An 11,365-nucleotide genomic window follows, 5' to 3' on the forward strand; every position below is an offset into this window, starting at 1 on the left:
TCCAAGTTTACTTTTTGGCCTGAGCTCCTTCTAAAAGCTTCCAACAAATGCTTTATCGCCTCATCCTCACACCTTTTATCGTAGATGAACATGATACTATCATTTGCAAAAAGGGAGGTGATTCATCATTGGTTTGTTTTGGCTGACAAATATGCCTTTTACTTTAACCTCCTCTGATACCTTTAATAACATCGTTGACAATCTCTACATGCACAATAGAAACAAATATAAAGATAGAGTAAGATCAGAAGCGATTCTAGGGGGGCTGGCATGGGCCCCGGCCCTACTAAAATGAAAAATTGCCATTTAGGCTCTTTAATTTTTTTTAAAATTTTAAATTAGTAAAGGTAAAATTACACTTTGGCCTCCTTAAAATTATAAAAATTTGATTTAATCCTCTAAAAATTATAAAGATATAGACTATAAAAAATTAAAATTTCGTTCGAACCCCTAAAAAATTGTTTTGGCTTCGCCCCTAAGTAAGATATTGCCTAACTATACAAAAATACCAAGGTATATATACATCACAATATTTAAAAAAGATATTGACTTATTTGATTGAATTAGCAAAAAGATGCTGACTTAGGAATACAAATTTCGAAAAAGCAAAAGGATTAAAAATATCAAATTGTAATAAAGAAAAGAGACGTACCAAAAGAAAAAAAAATAAAGAAAAGAGAATAAATCTATAAAAGGAAAACATATTATAGGGACCTTATGTAAAAATTTACCAATCGTTTCCTATTCTATTTATTTGACTATTTATTTTTCCAACTTCCAGTTTTGGACATTTACAAGCAAAGGGGCCACAGTAGTAGCAGCAAATTCCAACATTTTTGCATTTCTGAATTTTCAATTGTTTAGATTTTAGATCTCCTTTTACCGCGAATTATCAAAACCCTAGCTGGATCCGCCATCGCCACCGTGACCACAGCCCCCTTTTATTCTCTCTCTTTCAGGTTCGATCCACGCTAATGCTCATTTTATCCTGCGAAATTTATTTTGCTAACCATTTAGGCATTTACCATTACGCTAGCATTGCTTGATTTATCTATGTGCAGAGGGGGAGGTGATCGAGTGATCTATAAAAATGCAACACATTCCGTCTACGGTCGAGGAACAGTTGTTTTTGAAAGCGATCAAGGAAGAAAGTCCGTGGGAGAATTTGCCTAAACGGCTTCAAGCCAATCTTAATTCTAAAGAAGAATGGCACAGAAAGTTAGTTTGGATTCTGATGCTCACTTTTTGTTTTATTTTATTTAATTTTTTAAAACTACAGTTATTAGGATCATTTGATTTTTAACTTTGAAGAAGTTCATTGTCTTGTTTTAGAGGACGGTTTAGGATCAATTTGACAAACAGAGCATATTTTAACGGTTACTTTGAAGAGGAAATACTTATTTTATGCTTAATATATCGATATGCTTAAATAGGTTAAGTAACGGGGGCTTCTGTTAAATAGTTCAGTGAAGCTAAGTAGAAATTTGAGCAGGCATTGCTCTTCTATATACATTGCAAGAAAAACATAATTGCAACTCGCGCAGAATAGAACTTGTGCATCTATGGTTTGGTTAATTGCTTTTATAGATCTTCCGAGCATAAAGGTGTTACCATGTTAGTAAAGAACTTGTTTTGTAATATTCATCTGTAATTTGGATGCTTTCTGGTATTTCTTTAAATAAAATTAAATTGGTTTGGGATGCTGACATGAAGTACCTCTACAGAATCTTAATACATTGTTGTTATCTCAGTTTTCACTTGCTATTTTGCAAATATCACTTCATTTTCTGTGTTAAGCTTGCACATAATGGTTTTTGGTTGGTTCTAAAAAACATTTTTAGTTTAGCCCCAGGTTGAACTGAAGTGCATCCTTATTTATCCTGATTGGTCTTTAAATGCTCATTTATTTATGTGCTTTTGGGATTAGTTTTCTATAGCTGGATCTTACCCAATTTTCTTCTTTTCATAACTCCATTTAGGATCATTGAGCATTGTATCAAGAAAAGGCTCCAATGGAACACTTCTTTTGCTCGTAAAGTATGTAAAGAAGGCGAATATTATGAGGACATGATGCGTTACTTGCGAAGGAATCTAGCGGTTCGTGCTAAAGAATGTTTTTCGAACTTTTTTTATTTCACTTTGTATGATTTATTTGTTATGTTTTTGGAATTTTTTTTCATATGGTGTGTTATTCTTGTTTCTCAATGATAAAGGAATACGTTTTTCAACTCTTGGTTTCAAACTCGAATAAAATTACCCTTTTGAAGTAGAAGCAAAACTATCTGATGTGGTTTAGGGGAGAAAACTGCAGTAAATAAATGAAACAAATAGGAAATAAGATGGAACTCTAGAAAACTTAGGGTTATAGGAAACCTTAGTTTTTTCTATTAATTCGAAGAAAATAATAAGAATAATAATATGGCTGCAAATATTTAACAGCCTATTTATACTAAAACTCTAACAATCCTATTAACCTTCTAGCAGACTATTTAAACACTAAGAGTCCTATCCTAATCACATAGAGTCTTATCCCATTCACATAGCTCATTAAATATTTAATATAATACAAATAAAAGTAAATAATTAAACTAATTTAGATTCTCCTGCATCACAATCGTAGTAAGAAACTGCCTTTTAGTGCATTGGAGCAATATTAGCTACATTTCTTGTCATGCCGAATGGGTTTCATTGCTTGACTGCTTGAATACATAATAAAAACTGTTTGCCTAAGTTGCAGTTTGTACAAGGTGTTGCATGACTCTGTGGTTCGGATTTTCCCCCTGATACATTTCTAGTGGTTCTTTGCAGCTCACTTTTTGAATTTCTAATTGTAGTTATTCCCTTACCACCTTGCGGAGTATGTTTGCCGTGTCATGAGGGTCTCTCCTTTCCGATATTACTGTGATATGATATTTGAGGTTATGAAAAATGGTAATTGCTCCCTCCTATTTGGTTTTCTCCCACAACCTCCTTTTTATGTGGTGTTCCATTGATGATGGACAAAAAAAAGTTTGGTTTTCAAAGATTTCATTTCATAATAACCTTATCATGAAATTATTGAATCCCATTATTGAAGTGATAATTCCTAAATTCCTATATTCTTATAGTTTATGTAAGGATGGGTCTATTTTTATTGGCATAGAAGTTTATTATGTGCAAAAAGACTGATCTCTAGGGTGTTAAGGGGGAAAGAGACAAGATGATGCAACTGTGAAACTGTCCTATATTGTTGTGTAATTGAGCTTTATTTACTAGGTAACTGGAAATTTATAGATAGCATCAACTGTTTAGTACAGATTTCTTGGGTGGTTGAAAGTTGAAACTTAAAGGCATGCACTGATTACTGATGAAACAGTAGCAACTTAAAATCTGGACATGAATTAATTGCTAGACAAAACGCTACTCATGATGAAATGATTGCTTGAAGAATTGATCAGCTAGAGATGATTTAAATAAATTACATATGTAGTTGTCTCTTCTCTTCTCTTTGCCTCCAATTTTTATCCTTGTAGAAAGTAGCACCTAATTAAGAATGATAGTGGCTATTCATTTGACCACATGTTTTTGACAGCTCTTGAAAGATTCCTTGTAATCTCAAAGAAAAATATTAATATATGGCAGTTTGCAGTGTTGATTAATGCAATCTGTCTATAGGTTTCTTTTTAAATTAAATTATATATTTAAATTCATGTCTAATATGTCAACCTTGATTTTTAGTGTATTGATTTACTATTTATAATATGTTTGATTTGTTCTTATTGAAGTTTTATTTGGTTGGTTGTCCAATCCTATGGTATCGAGTGTTTACATTTTGTTTTGTATACAAATATGTGTGCATTTGGGCCAATTTTGTGCAGCATTGTCCTTTCAGCAATGGTTACTACTTTATGGATCAATGTTGGCTACATATTTAGATAGGTACTGACCATTTTCAGGCATTTCTTATTGTTGACAGAGCAACCATATGACAGTATACCAAATTTCAGTGCTGCTGATGCCTTGAGACTTACTGGAATAGGAAGAAATGAATTTATTGATATCATGAACAAATGCCGGTCTAAGGTACTTGATCAGATTTTTTTCTTACAAATTAATGTGTTTAACAGTGTTCCAGTGAGCACCATTGTGATTGTTTCTGCTTTTCCTTGCTCCTTTATCATATGCATGCATAAGTGATCCAAGTCAAATTGCATGCACGGATACAATGATTAATTCTCATCATAAAGCTTTGATAATTTGGCAGTTGTAACATGAGTCATTCTTTATTCTTCTTTCTGTAGGCAGATTTGCAAATTAATTTTTTTGGGCCGCACTATTTCATTGCCTTTATGTTTAAAGCAAAACTAGATTAGAGAATAGAACTTGAACCTCTTTTGTTACTCTTTACTTGAAAGCAACTGAGGCAATAATAACATTATCTTAAGCAGTGAACTGCTGCATGATTAAGTAAAAAATAGAGTTGTTCTGCAAACTGTCCAAGCTCCAATAATTCCCCTGTATATTTGGTTGTAGTTACTTTTGATTAACTTTTCGTTATTTTGGTCAAGTTGAGAGAAACCATTCTAATAGAAAAAATAATTTAAGTTGCTTGTGCTTACCTTGTAAACTCTTGATGGTACCATTTACTCTACATTATGCAAACTGATCATACTTATAAATCCAGTATAGTACCTTTGTTATCATCTTACCTATTGTTTACTTCTCTGGAGCTATCCAGAAAATTATGTGGAAGCTCAACAAGTCGATTGCAAAAGAGTTGTTACCTACCCAACCTGTGGACTTCCCAATTGAACCTTGGTGGGGAATTTGTCTTGTTAACTTTACTCTAGAAGAGTTTAAGGTAAGGTTTCTGACGACCCTTTGTCTTATTATCTAAAGAGTGTCATTAGATTAGCTCGATATTGTACCCTGTTCAGATGCTTATACTTGTTTTTTTTTTTGGTATAATTTGCATCCTCACAGTTCTTTGTTTCTTGTATAGAAACTTTCAGAAGAAGAAATGGCAACAATAGATAAAATCTGCAAAGAAGAAGCTAATGCATTTATCCTGTTTGATCCTGACATTGTAAAAGGTCTTTATCGACGGGGGTTGGTCTATTTTGATGTTCCTGTCTATCCAGATGACCGGTTTAAAGGTTAGCTTTTTGCTTTAAGACTTTATTATAAACTAGAAACTCTAAATTCATTGATCTTTACCTCTTCACTAAACTAATCAAAATTTCCCGTGCTTTCGGTTGCAACCAGTAAAAATAGATTTACTCTTCTGCTAATTACTCAAAGTTTATCATTTATGCATGAGCATTAGGAACAAACATGAGTATTTTCTTTTTGAATTAATATTCTCTGAAGCATGGAGTAGGTGACTGACCATTGAAGTTGGCTTTTCTTCTACAATCACAAACTATTTACATCAATTGTGAGAATCTTCTTCAACCCAAAAAAAAAAAAATCTTCGCTTTGAAACTGCATTTGGTTCAGGAAGATATACTTAGTACCATTACTCCTTGTCTTTATAATTTAGGATTGCTCTGACAAGTCCTTTTAGCACCTTTTTCCCCAGCAGTTTTGATTTGATGTTAAAATCTCTTCGTGTTTGGTTTTCATTCTGGTATCTTTGTGAGTGTTAGCTGGTGCTAATCTGAAAACTGAAGTATGCATTGTTTGGGCCTGAAGATCTGAAGTATACTCAGTACTCTGTCTTATTTTATTGATTAACCTTATCGAAAAGGAATATCCTACCTAACTTTCAGGTTAAATTCTACATCCCCCCCCCCAAAAAAAAAAATTGTACAAGCAGAGCAGTCCTCATGTGCTTGTTCGCCCTTCTTCCTTAATCCTTACCATGGCAAGTATTTTTAAGATAATAAAGAAATTCCATTGGAATAGAAAGAAGGAAGAGACACCCTTGGCAAACCCTAACCACTTGAAAATTCATTTCCATATGTACTTCCATTCTGAGTCAATAGATAGGTTATTTGACACATACTATTGCAGGATTAGCGGTGTTTATTTTTATTTTCTTTTTCTTTAAGATGCTCTGTCTAGTTAGTTGTTTACATAGCAAGCTCTCTAGTGTTTACTTTCTATGGATCTTCCTGTCGCTTAAATGTGTTCTGAATTTGGTGATTGAATGATAAGGTACTTGACCACCTATGTTTGAGTCCTTTTTGGGTTTGTAAATCAAGTTATTAATACTATTTTAATTCAGTTTCTAAGCTTGAAGGATTCATTTCAAACAAGGAGCAGTCCTATGAGGATCCTATTGAGGAGTAAGTTATTCTTTGATCTTTGGGTCATTTTCAATGTCCGTTATTAGCAGTGTAACTTGGAATTTTAATGCTAGTAACTGCACTCGTCAGGTTGCTCTATGCAGTTTTTGTTGTATCAAGTGAGAATGCTACTGTTGCGGAACTGGCATCAACCTTACAAGCGGATCTTAGTCAACTGCAGGCTGCTGCATCTTTTGTTTGTCGCTTGGGATGGGCTACAAAAGTAATTGATCCTTCATCTGTGCTTCAAGAAAATACAAGCGTACCGCCTCATGGTGTCAGCCTTGCAGATGAAGAAGAAACTTCTCACCGTAGTTCAACCTCTGCAAATGTGTCCACCGATGGTGAGGCTGCTCAACAAGGAGATGTTTGGGGGACAGAAAACCATGGGCCTCGTTCTAGCGATACTAGGGTTGGTTTTGTTGTTGATGCTAATATAACATCTTATCTTATGATGGGCTCTGTTTCACCAGGTTAGTTTCTTTTTCTCTTTACCCTTTTGAATGTCTAGTTTATATGTCCCAGTCCCAGATATAATTTTTCTATTGGACATCGTAACCATAAATGCAGACTAAGAATGTTCTAAATAAACTCAATTTTCTAACCTTTATTGAAGGGTTATTGTATTTATTTATTTTTTGTTTTAAACAGCCCATCATCTATCTAGAGTAGAGAAGGTGCTCCAAGATGGGCCAACAGAAACTAACTGTTATTCCATAGTGGTAGCATTAGGGGGAAGGAACTAGACATACTCCAGTGATTCTAGTTTGCATTGAAAATAAAACAGCCCAACATCTAGAGTAGAGAAGGTAATCCAAGCTAGGGTAATTCTAGTTTGCCTGTGATGATGTTTATTGAAACTAGTTTTCCTTTTTTAAATAACCCAACATCTATTTAGAGTAGAGAAGGTGCTCCAAGCTAGGCCAAGAGGAACTAACTGTTATTCCATGGTGATGGCATTAGGGGGGAGGAATGGACACATTCCTGTTATTCTAGTTTTTATGTGATGATGATTAGACTAGTTACAGTATTTGTCTTTTATGTTTTTTAGTCATTCTAGATTGAATATGCTTACTGTTTCCTCTTCTTTGACGTAATTTGTATGCCCCCTTACTGGGTTTTTTGCAGGATTGAAATCTCACGCTGTGACGCTATATGAAGCTGGGAAATTAGGCCATGCTAGCATCGCGGATCTTTGCAAAGACTTGAGCACATTGGAGGGAGCAAAATTTGAGGGGGAGTTGCAGGAATTTGCTAACCATGCATTTAGTCTTCGTTGTGTCCTGGAGTGTCTACTATCAGGTGGTGTTGCCACTGATAATAGATTTGTGAAAATGGCTGATAGAATGGGAGTGTCAGCTTCAGGTTATGATGAGTCTACCATGATAGCCGACACTTCACTGATGGATGTATCAGATCAATCTGCTGCTAATGAAACTGAAGTAAACATTAACGGTACTGATAATTTAGAAACATCACAGGAAGATTCTGTTCTGGATGACTCTGTTGTACCTGAAACTGCTGGTGATGACAGATCTGTTACCATATCACAAGATGGCAAGCCCTCGAGTGAGGTTTCCAAGTCAGATCTGAATGTCCAGAATGATGAGAAAATGATACGGATGGAAGTGACTGACATGGGAAAAGGAACTTCGAGGAAGAAAAAGAAATACCGATTGGATATCCTCCGCTGTGAAAGCTTGGCTGCTTTGCCAAAGGCAACCTTAGATCGGTTATTTCTTCGTGACTATGATATTATTGTGTCTATGATTCCTCTTCCACATTCATCTGTTCTTCCTGGACGAACAGGTCCTATTCATTTTGGTCCTCCCTCTCACTCATCTATGACACCATGGATGAAATTGGTGCTATATTCAACAGTGGCCAGTGGACCTGTATCAGTTGTTCTGATGAAAGGACAATGTCTACGCTTGTTGCCTGCACCATTAGCTGGTTGTGAGAAAGCCCTTGTATGGTCTTGGGATGATTCAACAATTGGAGGCTTAGGTGGAAAGTTTGAAGGAAATTTAGTTAAGGGAAGCGTACTTTTACACTGTTTGAATTCTCTTCTCAAATATTCTGCTGTAATAGTGCAGCCCTTCAGCAGATATGACCTCGATGGTTCTGGAAAAGTTGTTACACTTGACATACCCTTGCCCCTTAAGAATTCTGATGGCTCAGTTGCTCATGTGGGGGATGAGCTAGGACTATGTGTGGCCGAACGTTCAAAATTAAATGATCTATTAACTAATTTGGCTGACCAGATACAGTTGTGGACAGTCGGTTACATTCGAGTGCTAAGACTATTTAAAGAAAGAGATATGGATCATTTTGGCCCGGATAAAGAGATATATGAATGGGTTCCATTGACTGTTGAATTTGGGATGCCACTTTTCAACCCTAAGTTATGCAAGAGTATATGTGAAAGGATTGTCTCGTCTGAGTTACTTCAATCAGACTCACTTACTGAGCATCATGATTCAATGCAAAGCATACGTAGAATGTTGCGTGAGGTTTGTGCAGAGTATCAGGCAACAGGTCCTGCGGCAAAACTTTTGTACCAAAAGGAGCAGCAAAAGGATCATCCGAAGGACACAAAACAATCAAAGAAACTCATGAACTATGCTAGTGGGAAGTGGAACCCACTGCTAGATCCTTCTTCTCCCATTTCTGGAATGTCTAGTGAGCGTCAAAGATTAAAACTTGCCAGTCGCCAGCATTGTCGGACTGAAGTTTTGAGCTTTGATGGTAGCATTCTTAGGTCTGCCAAATCAGTATACTTGCCTTTTTTTTCTGTTGTAATGTTTTATTCTCATTTTAGTTTTTGGTTGTGCATTATTTATTCATATTGTTAAATGATATTTGCAGAGCATATGCCCTAGCCCCTGCATATGAAGCTGCCACAAGACCTGTTGAAGATTCCACCTCAGCAACCACAACAAAAGTTGATTCTGATGAAACTGACAGCAACGAAGTAATCCTTCCTGGCGTGAACCTTATTTTTGATGGTGCTGAGTTGCATCCCTTTGATATAGCTGCTTGCCTGCAGGCTCGCCAGCCAATTTCCTTAATCGCCGAGGCAGCTGCAGCCTCCTCATCTTTTGCAGTTAAATAGTTCTTATGAATATGAGAAGTGTGGATTGAATGTCTTGTTGGTATATTGACAAATGGAAGTTATTTTGTCCTTCATACTGCATTATTCTGGTTGTCTGCTTCATCTGCTTCATCTTTGATATCATTCTATGGATCTGAGCTGGCAGTTCCATTGAAGGTAATTATCATGGTCTTTTTCCCCTTGATAACATCATAAATATTTGTTTCATTGCTTTCATATGTTTCTAGTTATATTTTCAATTATCTGGTATATTAGCAGCCCCTTAGCTGTCTGAGGACTGCTATTGGTTTGGTGTAGAATGCGAAGCAGCTAATTGAGGGTTAACTCATTACCTTATAGTATCTACGGGGCTTCACTATAATAGTTTATATATTTAGGGTTTATTTGGTATTTTAAATTTATATCAGGGTTTAGGATCTTAGTTTTTATGTCTTGTTTTGAGTCCAATTCTTTTAGGATGAGCAATGACTTGCATGGAATCTTACATAAATCAATTAACTCTTTCTACCGTGATAGAGAATATAATGTTTTAGCGCTGTTGCTATTGTCAACTATTTGATGCTTAGATTTCGAATTTAAAACTGTGCCCCATCTGCTTCAGTTGATGTTATTGTAAGGCAGGGTAGTGTTATAACGCCAATGAGGCCTTGGCTTAGTAGCAATGAAGAGGCCTTCCGAAACGTGAGATTCCAAGTTCAAATTCCACCATGTGTGGGTACAATTCAAATTTATTCTGGTGAACTAATTGTTGAGTTAATTATTCAATTTAGTGCTATTCAATTTAGTGCTTAAAATGATATATGTTAATAGTTGTTAAAAAAAAAAAAACCACCCTTAAAGAGTGGCTCTTCGAAGGTTAAAGGAAAACTAGGTATGAAGTTTAGGTGTATTTCCATTATACAAGTTTTCCCCATTTCCTTGACTATGAATCCTAGTGGCAGTGCGTAGCTTTTGCTGCCCTACATCAATGAAATAAGATCCAACAAGTGCCTGATTATTATTTTATGTTTACTGGCATAAATGCAGATACTATATCTACATTGCTTGAAGGCTGCTTCCAGATTGCTTTTTTTTTTTTGGGGGGGGGGGGTGGGGGTAAGTGCATGTATTGTGAAAGAAAAGAGAATGCTTGTTTGTGATATCTGAGTTGATTACTTAAATGTAAACCCCTTTTTCATTGTTGCTTATTGGGTGCAGTAAGAGATAGAAACTATATTTTAGATGATATACTTTACATATATATATATAAATATAGGAATACAATTTAAGTTTGTTTTCTGTATTGAGAATTGTAAACAGTTTCAGTTTTCTGTCAGTTAATACATTTCAATATTTTTATTTCAAAATTCTCTCTTGCTTTGAGCTTTATATGTCTCACGCTGAATCTTTCGTTTCTTTTTAATTTTTTTCTCTGTTTTAGATGTGTGAATATTTTCTTTTAAAAAGGAAAATGCATTTGCTTCTTTTTTTATGCTTTGGTTTTTTATGGTTTAAGTTTTGTGTAGCCTTTCGAATTTCCAGAAGAAAATTTAAGAAGAGAAGAGAGAAATTTCAGAAGGGAACAAGAAGAAGAATAGTGAATTCTCCAATTTCATAACTGTCTCGTTGTCCTTGTTCTCCTAATAAATGAGAGAATAACAACCCTTAACAGCCTGGCAATGGTTACTTAAAACGGTGCGTTTTGTGCGAAAAAACCCTTAACAGCCTGGCAACGGTTACTTAAAACGGTGCGTTTTGTGCAAACAAACTAAGCCAAAACGTGCTATTTCATTAAACGATTCCAACCCATCCTTTAACGTAGCGTTTCGTTATTACAATTAAAACAAAAATTAAAATGAATAATGAACATAACGGCCATGCAAAACCATGCAACCCACGTAAGTAATAGAAGCAAAAACGATCTATAACAAGTATCCCCCATCGGAAGAAGATCCTTGTCCTCAAGGATCAAAGTGCTGATAACAGCGAAGAAGATCATTCC

At 35.4% G+C, this 11,365-nt stretch overlaps 1 protein-coding gene across 4 annotated transcripts; it reads left to right on the forward strand.

Annotated features, from left to right (window-relative positions):
* Positions 1–779: 779 nt before the first annotated feature.
* On the forward strand, positions 780–10,730 carry LOC107950243 (protein FAM91A1). 4 transcript variants are annotated; one of them, XR_005922157.1, is made up of 12 exons: positions 791–959; positions 1,062–1,218; positions 1,980–2,097; positions 2,835–2,931; positions 3,956–4,062; positions 4,718–4,840; positions 4,982–5,135; positions 6,209–6,269; positions 6,360–6,742; positions 7,398–9,030; positions 9,138–9,540; positions 10,411–10,730. XR_005922157.1 is itself a non-coding variant. In XM_016885054.2 (11 exons), exons 2-11 carry the CDS (start codon positions 1,091–1,093, stop codon positions 9,382–9,384), a joined length of 3,051 nt encoding a protein of 1,016 aa, XP_016740543.1. In that variant the 5' UTR covers positions 780–959; positions 1,062–1,090; the 3' UTR covers positions 9,385–10,730. The 4 variants fall into 4 exon arrangements, 3 of the variants coding, with proteins under 3 accessions (XP_016740543.1, XP_040963975.1, XP_016740544.1); XM_016885054.2 differs by having other exon boundaries at positions 780–959; positions 9,138–10,730; XM_041108041.1 differs by lacking the exons at positions 791–959; positions 1,062–1,218; positions 2,835–2,931 and having other exon boundaries at positions 9,138–10,730.
* Positions 10,731–11,365: the final 635 nt, after the last annotated feature.

This window comes from Gossypium hirsutum, chromosome A03 (genome assembly GCF_007990345.1).
Source record: "Gossypium hirsutum isolate 1008001.06 chromosome A03, Gossypium_hirsutum_v2.1, whole genome shotgun sequence".
Taxonomy (NCBI): domain Eukaryota; kingdom Viridiplantae; phylum Streptophyta; class Magnoliopsida; order Malvales; family Malvaceae; genus Gossypium; species Gossypium hirsutum.